Source organism: Paroedura picta, chromosome 9 (assembly GCF_049243985.1).
Source record: "Paroedura picta isolate Pp20150507F chromosome 9, Ppicta_v3.0, whole genome shotgun sequence".
Taxonomy (NCBI): domain Eukaryota; kingdom Metazoa; phylum Chordata; class Lepidosauria; order Squamata; family Gekkonidae; genus Paroedura; species Paroedura picta.
In genome coordinates, this window is record NC_135377.1 from 50034235 (window position 1) to 50054860 (window position 20626).

At 41.1% G+C, this 20626-nt stretch overlaps 1 protein-coding gene across 1 annotated transcript; it reads left to right on the plus strand.

Annotated features, from left to right (window-relative positions):
- Positions 1-382: 382 nt before the first annotated feature.
- On the plus strand, positions 383-17632 carry NAPG (NSF attachment protein gamma). Its single transcript, XM_077352779.1, has 12 exons — positions 383-553; positions 2134-2201; positions 3022-3106; positions 4574-4591; positions 6565-6595; positions 7605-7714; positions 7819-7885; positions 11202-11272; positions 12487-12565; positions 13570-13649; positions 13993-14122; positions 15086-17632. The coding sequence occupies exons 1-12, from the start codon at positions 498-500 to the stop codon at positions 15230-15232; spliced, it is 942 nt and encodes a 313-aa protein (XP_077208894.1). The 5' UTR covers positions 383-497; the 3' UTR covers positions 15233-17632.
- Positions 17633-20626: the final 2994 nt, after the last annotated feature.

Consider the following 20626-nt stretch of genomic DNA (forward strand, 5'->3'; position numbering starts at 1 on the left):
TCCTGCACGAGGTTATTCGCGTCCAAACCCATTGAAACCACGCATGGATTTCCCCAGCCAGAAACTGAGTCCAACAGCACCTTTAAGACCATGCACCCGAAAGCTCACGCCTTGAATAAATCTTTATTGGTCCAGAAGGTGCTCTCGGTCTCGACTTGTGACGTCCTCAGATCATAGAATCATAGACTAGGAAGGGATCTCCAGGGTCATCTAGTCCAGCCCCCTGCAGAATGCCATGTGTGCGCGCACCCGGAAGCTCGTACCATGAATAAAACATTGTTCGTCCTAAAGGTGCTCGTGGCCTCAAAATTCCAGACTAGCGCCGCAACCCACGTTAAAGCGGCTAAACTGTTACAGGCGCTTAACCACCTCGTCGCGCAGGCGCACTTCAAGGGTCTCCCTCCCCCTCCGCCTTCAGCAAACGTTTGGCCGCAGCGGCTTCCCCTACGCCGCTGACGCAGCACCTGGCGGGGCGGTTGCGGTTCCTGTCAGGCGACATGGCCGCTCAAAAAATCAACGAAGGGTTGGAGCACATCGCTAAAGCGGAGAAATAGTGAGTGAGCGGGGCTGGGAGGGGAAGGAAGCGGCCGGGGGGCAGCGCGCCATGACTCGCCGCCGCTTCGGGGAGGGTTGCGGTTGCTCCAGCAGCGCTCGTGTAGGGGGGAAGGGAGAGGTCGCAGGGCAGCCGGGGTGGCGACTGGCCCCGCTGCTTCAGGTGGCGGCAGTCGCGTCTCTGCCCTGCCCCCGCGGGGGTAAAGCCCGGTGCCATGCGCGCAAGACACCGAGCCCCCCCCCGCTCCCAAGAACTACAGTTCCCAGAATTCCTCCTGGGCAAGAGGTCTGTTAACGCCCCTGGAAGCTTTAGAAAGCCTTCAGGCCTTCTTGCGTGGGAGAGAGACTGGGCATTATTACCCGCTATATCATTATAATATAATTATTAATATAATATATAGGCAGTCCTGAACGGTGAGAGCATCGTTTGTGGTTCTTGTTCAGGAAGCACTGCAGGCTCGAGGAAAGCAGCGTTTTCTTCCCAAAATATTAATTATACATTATTTAGCATTTATGCAATGTTTCCTTAATAGCTCTTTAAAATGAGCCAGTGTTGCAGGTAGCGGCTGGAAGCTGGGGAAAGAGCATCTTTGCCTAAGCCTGTCATGGTGAAGATGCTGCCTGTGTCGTATATTTATTGTGTATATAAGTAATGGAACAGTCTGCTTTTCCCTTATTATCTGTGTGATTTAGTTTGGGCAGAGCTCTTGTTTCAGTTTCTTGGTGTTGGTGTATAATCTTTGTAAATAAACTACTGCTGTTTTGAGTGAGTGATCAAACTAGACAACAAAGGGGGACATTACAGTCTGAATCGGGGCCACCCAATATCATCTGTATCAGCTCCTGCTGATTATACTTTCACCCCAGGAAAACTATAGTGGACACTCTAGTGCTATCTAAATAGTGCAGATAAAAGTCTTTACTACTTTTTAAATTGTGGATATGAGATCAAAACTGGAAGCATATACTGCATAGTTTTCATCCATATCACAGCATATGTTTGTGGCAGGCGGTGACTTTTCTTGTAGTAAAAGGTAAAGGTAAAGGTATCCCCTGTGCAAGCATCGAGTCATGTCTGACCCTTGGGGTGACGCCCTCCAGCGTTTTCATGGGAGACTCAATACGGGGTGGTTTGCCAGTGCCTTCCCCAGTCATTACCGTTTACCCCCCAGCAAGCTGGGTACTCATTTTACCGACCTCGGAAGGATGGAAGGCTGAGTCAATCTTGAGCCGGCTGCTGGGATTGAACTCCCAGCCTCATGGGCAAAGCTTTCAGACGTCTGCCTTACCACTCTGCACCACAAGAGGCTTGTTTTCTTGTAGTAAACTGCCCCAAATATAGATCTAGTAGCAATGCCTCATTCTGTAGCTCATCAAGTTAATTAGGGGTTAGCATGTAGAATTAACAGACGCCTTGAGAACAGCAAAATAAAACACGCTAAGGGCACCTTAAAGGCTAATGGCTTTAAGTGGGAATTTTAAGAACAGGAAATGAGTTTATGGGGATTGTCATATGAACTCCCACCAGGGTTGTTGTAATAAACTTTAATTATTAATCATTGGATTTATTTTGCATTTCAGTCTGAAAACTGGATTTTTAAAGTGGAAACCAGATTATGATAGTGCAGCTACTGAATATTCAAAGGCTGGTATGTATTGTAAAGCACATACATGTATTTTTACATATTTGAATGTATTGTGTCACTTTCTTGAGCCAGCTAATTTTCACATATCTGCTGTTCGCAGTTTGTGGACTAGCAGAGAGGTTTTGAATACCGCCGTTATTTGCAGATGGGAGTGTTGGCAGACACAATTGGAATTAGCAATCATGAATTTGTTATCTTGGATCTCCCTCTGTTGAAGCATTTGAAAATATTGCAAGAAATAAGGCATTGGATAAAGTTCCAATGAAACAAAAATACACTGGTTTCTTGTCTGCCTATGTTAGGAAAAGTGACATGACTTTATATCGTTTTGAAAACATAAGAATTGAACTAGAAGAGATACTGCCTTTTGGTTTTCATCCAATGTGAGACATTTTGTGCATTGATAAGAGTATATTGTTGTGCTTGTGTGCCAAATAGAGCATCTTTGCTGTTTTCAACACTGTTCCACTTTATTTCGATTTAGCTGTTTTGTTTTTAGTTCCTTTCTTAAAAATCCCCAGCACCGGGTTTGTCCTTTTCACTGCTTCTTCATTTCACTGAGCTGTCCACTTTAGACCCCAAATCCTTCGGAGTCTTTGCCTGTGAATTATTAGTCTGTTTGGCTGTGCAAGTCAAATCTAAGTCAAAGCTTTACATTTTTACAAACAAAATAAGTACACACAAAAATTTGAATTTATGTATCACATTTAAAACACATTTGATTTATTTGCCTAATGAAATTTCAGTTCAAGCATTTTTTGTTGTTATTGTGCATGTAGAATATACAGTGCAATATAAATGTTTCCTTTTTGTTTCTTTGCAGCTGTTGCTTTTAAAAATGCCAAACAATTTGATCAGGCAAAAGAAGCATATTTGAAAGAAGCTGTCTCCCACGAAAACAATAAAGCGTATCTTTTAATTTATTGTTTCCGTTCTCAAGGAACTGAAAAACTAATTAAAGTTGGATTGATATCATAGTCTGGGATATTCCAGAATTAGAGATAGTTTAAATAAGATTTCTGCAGTTGAATTCTACACACTGCAGGAAAGGAGTTGCATGCATATTGAGACTTGATCCATATGATCAGTGGTTCCCAATCTTTTTATCACCAGGGACCGGTCAATGCTTGACAATTTTACTGAGGCCTGGGGGGGGTAGTCTTTTGCCGAGGGATGTTGCCGCTGCTGCCTGAGCCCCTGCTCCGCTTGCTTTTCCGCAGGCGCTCCTGACTTCCCACCGCCCGCTGGGGGGCGCTGCCAGCAGCAGCTGCGCAGTGCCACCCCGAGGGGGAGCCCCAGCCATGGCAGCCACTGGAGAGCACCAAAGGTGAGCTGGCGGCAGAGTAGCAGGGCAGCCCCCAAGGCAGCAGCCAGGAAGGATGCTGAGGAGGAGCTGCGGCCCAGTACCGACCAGTCCCAGTCCCTGGACCAGGGGTTGGAGACCACTTCATATGATCACTAGGTGTCAGAATCCTTGCTCCTTGTGGTCTGTGCAAGTAGACTCTATTATGATGGCATATATACATCTAGCCAGCCAATCTGTTGCCACGGCCTGTAATGCCTCTGTACCTGCCAGTTATCAACATATTAAACATTCAGAGAGGGATTAAGTACACGTAATCTACATGGAGTTCAAGAGTTACTGATTGTATAGCTCAAAACTGTGTGTGTTGGACCTGATCTGCATTGGATCTATTTTCCTAGCCTTATGTCCAAACCTAAGTGTGTGGTGGGCTCAGATTCTAGTCTGTTATGGGTACCAGAAGCCAGAATAATCTTGTACCATCACTGGGTGTAGTGGGGACTTAGGAATGTATGTGTATTGCTCCTTAAGAAATGTGCTTACTAGCGAGCTTCATTTAGATACATGGAGTGGTTGAGTTGAGTAACTGCTGTTCAAAAATTCAAATGTGACACTTGATATGGGTTTCTACCTGTCATTTTGTGAGGCAGACTTGAAGAATAACCTCTGCTTGCCTCCTAGCCCATGACCACTATTCCAGTTAGTGACTTGAAGTTCAGACATGTGCTCGACTAGCGTGGCTTTTGACTTTTTAAATAGCAGCCATCTTCAAAGTTAGCTTGTCATGTTGCAGAAGAAGTCACTGGCAGAGATAGTCATGAAGTTCTTGGAGTTATTGGTTGTGGAAAGGAGAAAATCATCAGTGAAGTGTTCTTTAAACTTGTTAGGAACTCACTGAGATCTGTATTTTAAGCCTTTAAAAAGCTTGTTACACCTAGAAATTGTGTCACTTTACATAGGAATATCAACATAAACTGTTTGAATATGAGTCCTCTTCAAAGGCAGTGAAAGCCTTCAAATTAGAGCAGTTACATTTAATTTGTATCCTTGACTTTGAATTATTTACATCCAGTCTCTTCCATGCTGCCAAGTAAGTATGAATTCTACCAGCTTTTGCCAAGTTTCCCAGTACATGTGACATGTACCTGCTGTTGATGTTGGGTGGACTAGTGAAATAGTCTTTTGGCTTATATAGGATCAGCTGACCTTATGAAAGCATAGTCAAGCATTACAGGAAATTGAACTTGAAAGTTAGTTATATATGAAGCTTGCAAATACTGCTATATCATAAATTTCCCTGTAGGTCTAATATTATGTTGTGTAAAATAGTTTTTTATATTGCATGCTTGTTTTCTTTATACATGTCACTGAAAGGGCAGAAATTTGATAGAATATTCTTATGCTGCCCTAGCTGGCCACGCTGGTGTGACAATTCTTTTCATAGAGTTGTAACATTTAGAGGTCCCTAAACACTCAGCTAACCTGTTTTAAATGTTGTGGGGAGATTTTGGTTCAAATCTCTGCTCAACCACAAAACTGATACTTAGGACAGTTAATGGCTTAGATTTTCCATTATCAGAATTTTCTGCCAATTCACACTTTCTTCTGCAAATTTTCTTCAAGTTGTTCCTAAAGGACCCTATCTTCCAGGAACAGCATTTCATGGAGATCATAAGACTGCAGTGAGGGGAAGGGTTAGGGGGAGGCAGGAAAGTACAGTTCATCAAATGAAAATTTAGTCTACATCTAACCCAGTACATCTCATACTTATCACATGGAATTGTTGTCAGAAGAATAAAAGGGTTGACTATATGTGCTGCCAAACAAAATTATAAGTCAGGATCAGGATGAAACAGACGAAGCAATAAGTCTCCTACTTTAATTTTCAAGATGTTAACTAAGAATTGGAAAGATACAGAAATTGTTCTTGAAATAGTCACCCTTTTAAAGTCTATCATCTGTTTGCTATTATTGTTTGTATTAGCTATCACTTTATAAAGTTAAAATCTCCTTTCCTTGTTAGGGAATTAGGTAGTGCTGTTATGATACCACATAGTATGTATGGGCTTCAGACATCTCATGAACCAAAATTCAGCACCAACTTGGGCTGGTGTGGGGGCCCCCACACCGATGTTTGGGGAGGGTGCCTTCTCTGAACATTTACTGGATTTTTGTCTGGTTTATGTTGGAGCCATTTAAACCTAATATTGGCACAGATCTGCAGCTGACGAGTTAGGTTTAGATTGTTGTGGGCTATTACCTGGTAAGTTTTGCTTCCCCCTGCTTTGAAGTGGGGGGGGGAGGACATGAAACAGATCAATGAAACAGCTGCGAGCCATTTCAGCCTGATAGATGTACCTGCCCTGCTGCTAGGTTGAAATGGCTGTGAAGCATTAAACCTTTGAGCTTCTCTCCCCCCACTTTGAAGCAGGATGAAGCAAAATGGACACGTTAAGTAGGTTTAAAGGATGGGTTAAGAGGGTTTAACACTTCCCAGGAGATTTCCCCCTTTTTTTCCAGCTTCAGCAAGCTGCAACCTGGAGAAAGGGGGAATTGCACTTGCCATTTCAGTTTGGGGCCTTTTGGCTTGGTTCGATGTTCAGTTTAGGCTGCCCCAAAAGTCAAACTGGATATTTCAGTTTTGCACCCATCCCTACTACATCATCAATTTAATTTTCCTATAAGAAGACATCTGTGAGTATAAGCAAAGTCTGTTCATAGTTGAGTAAGTGCTTTCTGATGCTGTTCAAAATATTTATGGGAAGATACTGAGTATGTCTTACATGGGGCTAGTTGTGAAAGAAATTGCTGAAATCCCAATGGGCAGTTGTGTGAACTGCCCACAAATCTTCTTTGAAGCAATAAGACTGTATGGAACAGGAAACAGAAGTAATCAGAATGTATGAATCAGCTTTTTTTCTGTATATTATAAGGAAAAATCTCCAATATGCATTCATATTGGCATAAATAAGACTTACTTGGTCCTATTGCTGTTATTTCATTGATGTTTGGCATAGAGACACTGTTTAGCTTAAATTTAGGCCAATGCTTTTTTTCTTTCAGGGCTTATGAACAAGCTGGTATGATGTTAAAGGTACTGGCCAGTTCCATTCAAACTACCTATAAGAAGACACTTGGGTAAAACTAAATAATGGGATGCTTGTTCTGTAAAATGTTCATCTTGCCTTTAAAGAACTGACATGCCATAATTGCAGATTCATTAACCATTACCTAACAGAATTAGGTGCACTTAATTCTGTTGATTTTAACAGGCTTAGGCATATTTAAGTCTGTATCAAAGGGTGGTTTTAGTATTTTAAAAGTCCATCACATTCAGTTACATTTCTTTGTATTCTTTAGAGCTTATTTTTATTATTATTTGCTGTTTGACTACTGTGCCACATTTCCTGTGCACAATTAAATGACTCTATATGATCCCTGCATTAGTAAATCAGCCCCCCCCCCCACAGCCATCCTAATTAATAGGCGGCATTTCTGTTGAGGCTGCTTGGGATTGCTGCCAGTTTATCCTTAAAAACATAAAATACATGTGTATTATATATAAATCTATTATTATAGGATGACAGCATTTGTACTAGAGGAGCTCTTCCTTGTCTCTCTTTTCATTCTAGCGACAGATTGTTCACTAACCCACCACACATTGATCGCTCTTTTTCAGGATTACATGTCTGATTCACAAATACGTGTTCATTATTTGAGAGATGTAATAGCTAATGAAGACTTGCATGTGTGAATGAGCCATCACAGAATAAACTTCACTCTGCATCTTATGTGCCACATTTTTCAGCAGAGTTAGTTCAAACATTCAGCTGTAAACATCAAGTGAATCCAAGTGGTTTCTGAAGTTATCTAAATTCAGTTTGTTTTGTGTGTGTGTGTAGTTTATGTAGGTCAGTGAAGTTTTCTACAGGGGTTCCTTCGTCCTTTTACAGATTTGTGCCTTGTTTTTTGATTATAGGAACTGGCAAAACTTAAATTGTATGAAATATTTAATATTGTAAAAACATAGGCATATACAACCAAATAATTTCATCTAATTTATCACTGGTCCTGATATACTTGGATTTTCCTTTTTCCTACAGGAAATGCAAAAACATTATGAAGCAGTAGAACTGATAGAGAAAGCCAGTATGATGTATCTGGAGAATGGGACACCTGACACAGCAGCTATAGCACTCGATCGGGCTGGGAAGTAAGTGTGCTGGGATTGAATACTTTCAGAGGAACTTTGATTCCTCTAGTCAGTTTGTTTTGCTTTTCTAATTCTTAAATGAAAGTATTGAAATTTTATTTCAGGGTAATAGAAAATATAAATCCAAGCAAGGCAATTCAACTGTATCAACAGACGGCATCAGTGTTTGAAGTAAGTCCTCTAAAACTATAGTGAATATTCCTCCTGAAAGCAGACTTGAAACAGAAAGTAGAAAATAATGCCAAAAATGTGAATGGCAGCGGTTGGCCTGTGTAATGTAATTGTGAGAGCTCTGAGGTGGAGCCACATCTGGATATGTGTATCTTTTAAAGACATTACCACCCCTTTACATAACTCCCCACTTTTATTGTCTTAACTTCATTTGCTTTGTATATTGCCACAGAAGGTACAAAACCTAAATTTTTAGGTACAAAACCTAAATTTCAGCTGAAAATAAAATTGGTGCAAGTGGTGCCACATTTTATCATTTTATCGTGGATTAGACATCCTGTTTCATTCAGTAGCCAACTGGTTACTGTGAACAGCCAGTAAATGGGGCATAAAGTCCAAGGCCTTCAGCTGATGTATTCTAGCACCAGGCGTTAGAGGTTTCCTGCCTTTGAAGATAGTTTCCCTTCACACAACATGCCTGATAGCCCTTGATGGACCAACCATTGATGGACTCCCCCCCCCCCGCCCAAACACCTAGCTATTCTTATGAGGTCCGAACTGGCTGTTAGACCCCATAAGCTTAGATAGGTTTTCTGTTCCAGTGTGCATTACCTTGCACTTACATTTAACTTCACTTGCCACTGTCACATACTCGCCTGATTTGTGAAGAGCTGCAGGAGGATCTCTCCAATCTGCCATGGTTTTCATCATGAAGAATAATTTGGTTTCATCTGCAGACTTGGCTACTCCACTTCTCACCTTCTGTTTGAAATTGTTTGTGAACAAATATCCCTTGCCCTTCATCGAAACCCACTGCTCACTTCCCTGTATTATGAGAACTGTATGTTTAGTCCTACTCTCTTAACCAACTCACTTAAAAGACTAAACATCACTTAACCAGCTTTCATCTGTAATCCATTAATCCATAGGGGAACCTGTCCTATTCCATGAATACTAAGGGCCATTTCGCACGGCTTCAAAGTAGCAGAATGGTTGCTATTTGGAAACGCTACTAATTTGCCATAACCCACGACGTCGTAGACAATCTGCAACAATCCTGAAACCAATCAGCAAAAAGCGCTTCGTTGTGGCGCTTTCAGGGGAATCCAGAAAAGTGGATTCACCCTCCGGATAGCGATACACTCCTGCAACCAATCTGCAACAGTAGCGCTAAAGACCTGTGCGTTACCATTGTTGCTGGTTCTTCAAAGTCCCTCCCCCTGGCTCTCTCCTCCAAACTTCCGGCGAAGCGATCGCCATTTTCTTTTCTCCGAGCGAGCGGGGATAAACGCACCGGCGAGCCTCTTTCTGTTTAGAGGCTTCCCTGGCTTCAGTCCTTCACCTTTAGTCACTAAGCACAAACCACTGAAAAGCCCGTTTGCTGAAATAAAGTCCCTTTATTTTTTACAAATAAATTCAGCCGAAAATCGGGACCGTGAGAGGGGGGGGGATTTTTTTTTAATCACTCGAGGCAGCGTGCAAACGATCATACAATCAAACGACAGCTCACATTAGGCAGCTGGATGGGTCTCTCCGTAGCAACGAATCTACCTAGATTCGTTGCTATGGGTCGTTTTTTTTTTTTTTAAACCTTTCTTAAAGGGAAAGGGGCTGTTTGGGAGCATGCTAACGGCTGCCCATTGGCTGCTTGACGGCCAGGGGCGGGACGAGCTTGGCAATAGCGCTTCCTTTCTAGCGATTTCTGCCGAGACCGGAAGCCTGTGGGAAACGCTAAAAAACGCAACTGATTCCACTACAAAGGCAGGTATGCATAACGACGAATTCCACTATTTTAAATGGCGATTTTTCATTCCGCAAACAATTTGCAACAAAGATCCCTGTGCGAAAAGGCCCTAAGATTACTTTCTAAGATTTACTTACTTTTGGAGTTCTAAGTATATGATATTTACTGGAATGCTGTTACCCACATGTTTGTTAAGATGCACAAAGGATTCTATTATTATTATTATTATTATTATTATTATTATTATTATTATTATTATTATTATTATTATTATTATTATTTATATTTATATTTATATTTATATTTATATTTATATTTATATTTATATTTATATTTATATTTATATTTATATTTATATTTATATTTATATTTATATTTATATTTATATTTATATTTATATTTATATTTATATTTATATTTATATTTATATTTATATTTATACCCCGCCTCCCCCCGAAGGCTCGAGGCAGCTTACATAACCTCATCCCCTAAAACCATAAAATGACAATAAAATCCGATAATTTACAGTAATGGCAACAGCGATGGCGTAACCTACTCATTGCTCTCCGCATCCTCAACTACAGGAGGGGGATGACGCTTTCTACCGCCAGTTTGTGGGGGGGGGCTGATCTTTCCGCCCGTCCTCAGTTATAAGCCTAGTGGAAGAGCTCCGTCTTACAGGCCCTGTGGAATGCTGGTAATTCCCGCAGGGCCCTCAGCTCTTCGGGGAGCTAATTCCACCAGGTTGGGGCCAGGTCCGAAAAGGCCCTGGCCCTAGTCGAGGCCAGGCGGGCTTACTTGGGGCCGGGAACGACCAGTAGGTTAGCCCCCACAGAGCGTAAAGCCCTGCGGGGGATATAGGGCAAAAGGCAGTCCCTCATATATGCTGGTCCTAGACCACGGATGGCCTTGAAGGTCAAAACCAAAACCTTGAACCTGATCCGGAAGGCGACCGGTAACCAATGCAGCTGCCTCAGAACTGGCTGGATGTGAGCCCTCCATAGTGTAGCTGTGAGGACTCTAGCAGCCGCATTTTGGACAAGTTGCAGTTTCCGGATCAAGCCCAGAGGCAGGCCAGTGTAGAGCGAGTTACAGAAATCTAGTCTAGAGGTGACCGTCGCATGGATCACTGTGGCCAGGTGTTCGGAGGACAGAGAGGGCGCTAGTAGCCGAGCCTGGTGAAGATGGAAAAATGCCCGGCTAGCTACCTGTTTAACCTGTGCCTCGAGTGTTAGTGAGGCATCAATGGTCACCCCTAAATTCCTGGCCTGAGATGCGATATTAAGTTGCGTCCCGGCCAGAAGGGGTAAGCGCGCTTCCTGATCTGCCCCCCTACGGCCCAACTACAGAACCTCCGTCTTGGAGGGGTTGAGTTTCTAGAGATAGGCAAGCAAGGACTTCCCTTTGCAAAAGTCATCCTGATTTTCCCTCAGAACTCTCCTGGTTAGGCTAATAAACTTGGACAAAATGTCCTAATAAAGGCAGCTAAAATATGAAAGCATAATAAAACTCTATGTATATCTTGAGTTATGTCTCGTATATAGACAGTAATATGTATATTTTCTCCTCTAGAATGAAGAACGCCTACGTCAGTCAGTTGAAATGTATGGAAAGGCTTCAAGACTTCTGGTGAGAGGTCGCAGGTATGCATTTTAACTGAATCTTTGTGACAATATTATCCAAAGTGGCTTTTTCCACCAGAAGGTGGAATTTTTGCCTGTGATCTGGTGACATCCCCAAAATAATTATAATCTTTAATTTTTATTTTTTTTTTGCCTGTAGAGACATCTGTGGAGAATATAGCTACTCTGATGTCATGGGGGTCTATTGCCTAGTGACCACAACATCACTAGCAGCAGGGAATGGCAGTCCCAGTCTTATCTGCTGGGAGGCAGCATTCTGACTGCAGTTCCTTCTCACCACCCAGAGGAGAGATGGAATAGAAGTTTCCCATGTGGGTGGAAATTCAGAACACTGCCTCATAGCTGAGGGAGGTGGTAGTCTGAATCCCCACCCACTTGGGCTCTGTCTCTTCTAAGATGTAGCAGAGGTTTCTTCGGTATGAAGGATATCAGAACACTGCTTCCCACATATGGGGGGTGGTATTGTGATCCCAGTTTGGGAGGGGAAAGCTCTGGTGATTACAGCTGCACTGATAGGCACTGATTTCAAAGAGAAAGCATTGCCTTTCTAAAAGTCTGTAGTGTGAGAACTGTATGTCTGGCAGGAGGCGACATCCATGTTCCATACTACAACCAGGCAGGGCACTATACTTGTTATGATTACCACACTCTGATTCCATCAAGAGGTACCTATTTCTCCTCTAAATTGTCCTGGTGTCAAGGCATTGCACTTATCAGAACACAGGGATGTCTGATGGGAGTGGGGAGAAGGGGCAAGCTATGGAGGCCAGGTTCATTGTCTGCAGACCCTTACCCCTTTTAAACTGCATGTGACCCCAGGAATGGATGTTTTCCTCCTTGTTAAAATGAAACTCCCTCAAAATGAGCATGCTTGTCTCTCCACAAGAAAAACTGCTTCTAGGCTACTAGTACAGGATTGGGGCTAGTATGAAATAGTTCATAGTTCCTTAAATTTATGTGGAAGGGTATGTAGGGACATCAATCCCTATAACATTAAGGGCTTATGTGATTATGTTAAAAGAAACATCTTTTAAGAAACTAGCCTTGTTCTTAAATTGCTTCTTTCAACAGTTGTTAGCAATGCTGGCAATGAGTTCATGACTTTGTTGAATGTCTGAAAAGGAACAGTTGGTTGGAGTGAGTTCCCTTCTGGATTTCTGTTGCTGAAAAGATTATTTAAACTAGTGTGGCTTGCCACTTGTCTTGTCTTTCAGGCTGGATGAAGCCGCAGCTTCTCTGCAGAAGGAAAAGAGTATTTATAAAGATATTGAAAATTATCCAACATGTTATAAGGTATAATGCCTATTGGACATGTTTTCTGGTTCTGGGGGAAATCCTTATGCTTCACTTGATTATTGTGCTTCAGAATATTTTAGATTGAAACATCTGCAGATTCTACACAAGCAGTTGGGAGCTTTGTTTTATGTTCTTTAGTTCTGTTCTTTTAAAGAATTATGTTGTTTTTTCATTTTAGGTAAAGGTAAAAGGAGTTTGAAGAGAATGAGCTTGTTATACAATGTCTGGATTGCAAAAATGGGCAGACTTTAGAAAATTCTGAATATCTGTGGTGTTGGTACAAGAAATTTTGTTTTCCTTGGATACCTCTTACAATAACTGCAGAATTTGTTGGGCGTGATTTCAGATGCCATTTTCATTGACAGTAGCTGAAAATTGGTAGCATTCGGATAAAGTTGTGATGTTATGTAGCCATATGAAGAAGCAGCAGTAACCTTTATAAGCAAATCTACAATTTTTCTCATAAGCAGCCAAAGTTTGGAGTTTTATTTTTGCCTCGATAGCAACAAAATCCTTGAGAAATCTTCTTTGAATGCCTGTAATGTATATCTGTGTTCAGGTGGTGGAGGGTCTATAGCATATTTATTTTCTCCTGCTCTTCCAAAAAAAGATGGCTAGGCCAGTTATTTCATAATTTTAGAGCATTCTGAATCTCTTAAATGACTTTATTTTTAGTGCATTAATAGTCGTGCATTCTCAGAAGAACAGCTTCCCACTTCTGCTGTGTGTGGCTCAGGCTAGCCCAGTCCTGACAAATCTCAGAAGCAAAATGGGTATGGCCCTGGTTAGTACTTGGATGGGAGACCACCAAGGAATTTTAGGGTCACTGTGCAGAGGGAGGCAACAGCAAACCACCTCTGAATGAGCCTTGGCAAAAAACAAAAACGAAACCCTGCTGGGTTGCCAAAAGTCAGTTGCAACTTGACATTATTCTACATGTAAACATGTGAAAAATCATATTGTTATTAGAGAGTGAATAAATAATTCCTTGTATTTTTTAGAAAACTATTGCTCAAGTCTTGGTTCATCTTCACAGAAATGACTATGTTGCTGCAGAAAAATGTGTCAGGGAAAGCTATAGGTAAGATCTTTATTTTCCTTGTATGTTTTAATTTAACAACATGGCTATGTTTCATATGGTCTCTTATATGCAAGAAGTATTTCTTTATATTTGTATACCAATGAAGTTTGCCAATGTAGTATTGTTCTGAAAAGTCACCATTAGAGGAAATAAATGATTTTTCCCCTATATGCATTCTCATTTACAACTCTAATTAAATGCTGGTTTAAGAATTAAGCTGTATGATCACTGTGTTAGCTTTGATGCTGTGTTTTTACCTTTGCTTATTTGTACCCTGCTTGAAGTCTGATTTCTTAAGTTTGAGGAAGACTGACTAAATGAATGAACTTTTCAATTATTTCAGCATACCAGGCTTCAGGGAAAGTGAAGACTGTGCAGCCCTAGAGCAGCTACTAGAAGGGTATGATCAGCAAGACCAGGATCAAGTATCTGATGTCTGCAATTCACCACTTTTTAAGTACATGGACAATGATGTAAGTTGGTGAAAGTCCAGGTCCTAATTTGCCCCACTGGCCCAACACTGACCAGTGAGAACCATACACATAATAATTAGTTGATAAAAATAAATGAAAATATATAATGAAGAACAATTCACAACCTAGCATATAAACTAAAATTGAGACCAATCAAGGATAGATGTTAGAAACATATAGATGTGAGATTTCTGCAGATTGCAGTGTAAAAGATCAAGTTTATTGAAAGCAAGCAAGTTAACCCAAACAATTCCTTGTTAGAACAGAGTCTTAGCAACACAGGTTTAGCATATAATCCCACACTAGATCCCCCCTCCCATGAGAACCTAGAATATGTGGAAAATCTTCAAAGCCCAGACACCTCTGTTGTCATATGGATGCCAAGGACACTTGTCCACATTCCTGAAGCCAGGTGGAGATGAATGGGGGGAAGGTGTAAAGGCAGAGAAAAACCAGAACAGGCTACTCAGGCAATTAACAGAAATACACGTATCTAACATCTACACTTTTAACGTTTGCTAAAATATATGGCAGAAACCTGGCACGTCTGATAATAGAAAGTGAGGTTATCTATTCTGTGTAACGGGTATTGGCATTTTATTTTTTGTAGTTCACATAATCTTATTTCCTCATCTTTGTTATGAACTAGAACAGCAGGAACACTCTAATTGCCCAAATCTAACACTAGTCTGAATTTATTGGGCTGTATCTGTGGCATGTTGTCCACTAGCAATATGAATGAGAAACAATAGGTGGGTGATCTCCAGTAATTATACTAAGCTAGTCTAAAATGGTTTTGCCAGGTTTGCTAGTTAAGTAATAACACTAGTTATTACTCAAGCCGGTAGGTAGCCGTTGACTGTTTTCAGCTTTAATGGTAAATGTGTATTTTGAGTTCAGACTGAGCTGATCTGGGTGCCCTAAGATGCAACGTATCACTATTTTTTTGTTTTGCTTTGCCAGTATGCCAAGCTTGGTCTCTCCTTGAGTGTCCCTGGAGGAGGCATAAAGAAGAAGTCCCCAGTTGCTTCACAGGGCAATGCAGAAGGACCAGCAGTAACATCTCACGAAAATGAGGAAGATGATGAATATGCAGGTGGACTTTGCTAACTCCAATTCTTTACTTTTCGCAAATATCAGACTTGCTGTTTCTGACTGTCGAGCAATTTCAGAGGTACCTGAATGGCCATCACTTCATCACAATCATGAACTTGGAAGGAAATTAATGACTTGGCAGTTTTGGAGGTACATATTGAAAAGCATGGCAGTACCTACTATCTTGGAGCATTCGATGTTACATTCTTAAATCCGCTTTGTAGTGCATCTTACTTTAATGAAGAAACTGAATACTGTAGCCTTCTGAAGAAAAAAAAACAGTTGGGGAGAGAGAGAGAGAGAGAGAGAGAGAGAGAGAAAGAACATTTATCTTCAGTTGTTCTTCAGAGTTTGTCGTTTCGGGGGCATTGTTTCATGTTTTCAGAACAAGTCAAACAGCCCCATGAAAACTTGGAGTTTGAGGAATAGGAAGTTTTAATGCTGAAATGTTATGTATTTTTTAAAAAATAATACTGAATTATTTGAGATTATCTTTAAAAAATCTCTGGAAACTATCTCTGCTGTTCTTCTGTGAATATAATACTGGGTGAAATGTGTCTCTCTAAAAGATACAGGGTCTCTGTGGGCTAATTCCAAGAGAAGTTTGAATATGGTTAACTTTGTTGTTGTCAGTGTAACACTTCTGTGGATAAACTGTAGAAGCCTGCTAAGTATTGGGCTAATAAATAGTTTTTAACTTTAAAATCTTCTGCTGTTCGGCAAAACACCCCTATACAACCTTAACTTAAAAATAATTACCAGTTATTTATCCCTGTGTTCAATGTATGTTGCAAGAACAAATCTAGTCTAGTTAGATATAAAACAATGCTGCTGTCTTGAGTTTCAATGTTTGTATCTCTATTTGAATAAGTTCTTTGGCATGATTTCAGATATGCCGGCTAACGTACAGAGGGATTTCAGAAGAATTTAAAGACTTCTGTAAATTGTTCTTCATATTGTACTGCATAATAATATTCCTATGTTTAACTCTGTAAACTACTAATTGTACAGAGATGATTAGTATGCCACAGCATAGGATCTTGAAGTGTTTTCTCTATCATTCCAATAGTAATCTTGTTTGTAAGAATGAGTCGACCCTGCATCATGAGCACCATTCCCTTTTAAGTATTTATAAAAAGGCAACTCTGCCTACTTCTGTACTGTCTGTTTGTGCAAAGGTCCCTCACCCAAATGAACATATCGGAAGTGTAAAATAGAGCACATGTTAGTGGCTGTGGATGGGGGCAATAAAGATCTTGATATGCTTGAGAATTTTTTACGGGTAACACAGGCAGCATAATTTTTGTACAGCACAGATCTACAAAGGATCACATTGAGTGAGATTAGTAAATAGGGGTGTGTAATTTTCTTTCCTCAGTATTTTTCAGTTCGGGTCTGTTGGACCCAGAAAATTTTGGGGATTCCAGAAAGAACCTGAATTCTAGTACCAGTAAAATAATCAGATACAGAATTTTTTTGGAACTCTCAAATTCTTCCATGTCTAGGGGATGGGGACTGAAAAATATAGAAAAAATAAAAGTAACGGTGAAGCCGCAAAGAGCAGCTGAGAAGGCCCCTCAGCTGGGGCTCTTTTGGACTCCCACTTCTACTGTAGAAATATATTTCTACTGGATATATTTCAAAAATATACCTCAAAATAAGGATTTTTTTTCAAGTGTATTTTAGGTTTGGGTAGATCCAAGTGCACACCCCTAATAGTGAATATTATGTTGAGTATAATGAATAATGCTCTGCTCAAGAGTTTTGTTAGGTAAATTCAAAAGTTTGTGGAGAGATGGCAGGGATGAGAAATTTGAACCTAGGTCTAAGTTAAAAGCTTTCTTTTTCAAGGTACATTAAAAAACCCAGGAACCTAAAATAGAACATGTGAGAAGAAAGTAATTCCTTGAAACTGGATAGCAGTGTACTATCAGTACTGAAATTTGCCATGGTTGATGTAGGTACATATCCTTTATTTATCTAACAAAATGTTATGGAAGTGCTATTGCCATGATTAAATGTTTTAAAAGTAGTGCTTAGTTTGTGCTCCAAGCAATTTGCACACTACTTTTGCCTTCAATGGAAAATTCATTAAGGAGAAATTTTTGGAAATTAATGCCAATCTTTCAAGAGCCAAAGCAAGTACTGGTTTGCATGAGGATGCTAAAATGTAGTCCAATTGTTATCACGTTAAATGACCTCATAAATTAACAAATATGACTTATCTGTACACTCAGATGCTGTGTAAACTGTATTTATGCAATGTGAAAAGTGCTTTTGTTGTTAAATTTCCCTGTTTAACCTGTGGGATGCAATAGAATATCAAGCATATTGGAATTGTTCTTCAGATGCAACCTCGAAAAAAAGGCTTTGTATGTCACAAGTAAAAATAAAATTTAAAGTGGGTAACCTGCATATGCTTTATGATTATGTACAACTTTCTTCACATAAATGTATTTATAGGTTAATGCTTTCAGTTAGGAGGAGCTTATATGATTATACTGAGCTACTGAGATGAGAAATCACATGATTTATAAAATTGTGCTAACTAAAGGTTGCTGCTATTTTTATTTACAGATGCTAGGAACATCTGGAGGGTTTTAAATGTTTTCCTTTGGAGTAATGATGTAAACAGTAATAGAAGAGTTAGCTCTCTGTAGTAGAGTTCACATATGGACACAATAAGCTATGAGTGATCCAAGCACTCCGGGAGTTTTCGGGACAAGCAGGATGTGTTACCTTTGGGGAAAGCATTTAACCTCCAAGTAACTATGCATAGGGTCAGAGTCTTGGTAAATTAACCTACTTAACTCCAACTAACATTGAACAGAGATGAGTTTATACATAGTTGACCTGATTTTCAATTTTTATCTATGAACATTCTTTGTTATTTTAACTGACTGAGTAGACTTGGGTTTCTCAGAAAAAAATCATATCCCATTTGAGGCATCCATTCAACCATGAGTACCTGGATTTAGTTTTGCAACAAAGAGTGACTATGTTCACCACAAGATGGTGCTGATGAATAGATGCAGTATTACCACTAGTCTACCTTAAGTATTTAGTCAGTGCGGCGTGATATGTGAACTGTCTCCATACATTGGTTTATTAGCATGCAAAACAGGCCTAAGTGCAAGATCCTATATAGGAGGTAATCTAACTTTGTACCTCTCTCTCTGAATATACGAAAGCATCCCTGTCTGTCAGATGCCATGAGCATGGAAACTTTTTTCATGTTATCTTCTAAAAATTCACTGCATTAAAAGTAAGGTCTGTTCCCAGAATATTTTCCTCCTGCCCATCCATTCTTCATATGAGGTCTCTGTTCCCTGTTCTCAAGACTTTTTTTCCACAGTTTGTTTCTGTGTATAAGCTCTTTCCCCTTAAAAACATCTGCTTCTATATCATTTGTGCACCAGATACTTTCTCAGCTTCCCTTATTATCTTTTCAAAAGAACAGGGAAACAAGACTATAAATGGGTAAAGAAAAAAAACCAGAACATAAACAGGTCAAGATTGGTAACATTTCTACAAAGAACTAGGAAGAAGAAGGTGTTGAACAATGCATTTTAACAAAAAACTTTTATGGAACAGTAGGAGGGATTTCAATGTCACATAGAGCAGTGGTCCCCAACCTTTTTATCACCGGGGACCGGTCAACGCTTGACAGTTTTACTAAGGCCCAGGGAGAGGGGTAGTCTTTTGCCAAGGGACGTTGCCACTGCCTGAGACCCTGCTCCATTTGCTTTCCCGCCGGCACCCCTGACTTCCTGCTGTCTGCTGGGGGGTGCTGCCAGCAGCAGCTGCACAGTGCCACGCCGAGGGGTAGCCCCAGCCATGGCAGCCGCTGGAGAGCATCAAGGGTGAGCCAGCGGCAGAGTGGCGGGGCAGCCCCCAAGGCAGCAGCCGGCGAGGAGGACGAGGAGGAGCCGCAGCCCAGTACCGACTGATCTATGGACCGGTACTGGTCACCAGACCGGGGGTTGGGGACCACTGACATAGAGGTATGAGAGAGTCTGCCAGTTTTCTTGAGGCTAGAGGGAAAGCAGCAGCACTGTAACTGAGTGGCAGAATCCAGAAACTTATTTTACGAAATCATGATTAAGTAAAAAGTCTTCTGAAGAGACACAAAACACACTAGACAACATTTCGGAATACAAAACAGGCTGCAGCATTCATGGATTATAGTCTAAGGAGCATTGGTGAAGCATGTGGACAAATCCCGGAAAATTGATGACCCTCTCAAACTAACCCAGAGGCAATGAGTCCCCAAAGGAGAGGAGACTGCCGCCACATGGCTCTTGCAGTCATGGCAATGCTTCCATGAGTCTTTAAACTCGGGAAAGCAACCCGTCCCCCTTGCAAGAGACAATTGCTATTCGGTTGAAAAACAGACTGATCTCCTTGACCAAACACCCAAGAAGCCATCCCAAAACAATGAGCCAACCAGAAGAGGAAAGAAGCTTTGCAGAGATGCCTATAGAGCAGTCTTTCTCAACTTTTTAACCATTGAGAAACTCTTGAAACATTCTTCAGTCTTTAATATGATCATATATGGTTATATCACCCAATAAATAAATAAATATAAAAATTAACTCCTACCCATTTGGCTTCTAGGGCCATCAAGAAACCCCAGGGATTCACAAAACCCTGGTTGAAAAAGTCAAGTTGAGCTTAAAAGGCTGAGCAAAAGAGACCCAAAATGAAGCTGAACAAAACACGAGCCAAGCAACACTGGGTGGAGTTGAGCAGAGCTGATCCACACTAAGGCAATCTGAAGAAGAGCCGATCAATCCAGGAGTGCCAGACAGAGTTGAGGGCAGCCTAGCAGTTCTGGAGTCCCCAGCCAGTGTGGCTCAAATACCTTAGATGGGCTGTATGTCACTGCTACTCAGAGCCTGCCCCCAAGCCTTCCTGTGCTTCTTCCAGCCCCAGGGATAAAGTGGCACTGCTCAGCGTGTTCCGGAGGCTCCTGCCTTTTCCCATCATTAATCCAAGGACAGGAAAAGCCGCCTCCTGACCCCTTCAAGCCCGTGCCTGCAACGTGGCCATTTCATGGTATGCCTCTGCTGTGTTTCTATTTGCTGTACAGGGATGAGGTCTTCTAATAAAGAGAAAAGAAAGCTTTGGATCCAACTGAGGAAGACATCTCCCTTAGTAGAGGAAGGTGGTAGGATCCAATAATTGGTTGCAAGGCAATCGGCACCCATGTGCACACACCCTGCCTGAGGCCAGGGACTTACAAGCCATGCTTCTGCTATATCTCTGGAAACGGGAAAAACACCCCAAAATAAAAGGGCTGAAAGAGGAATGTCTGCCTAGCAATAAGGAGAGAAGAAATGGAGGGAGAAAGACTAGAATATAAGGGAGCCAAGGAGCACTATAGCATCCTGCATGTCTGTGGGCATT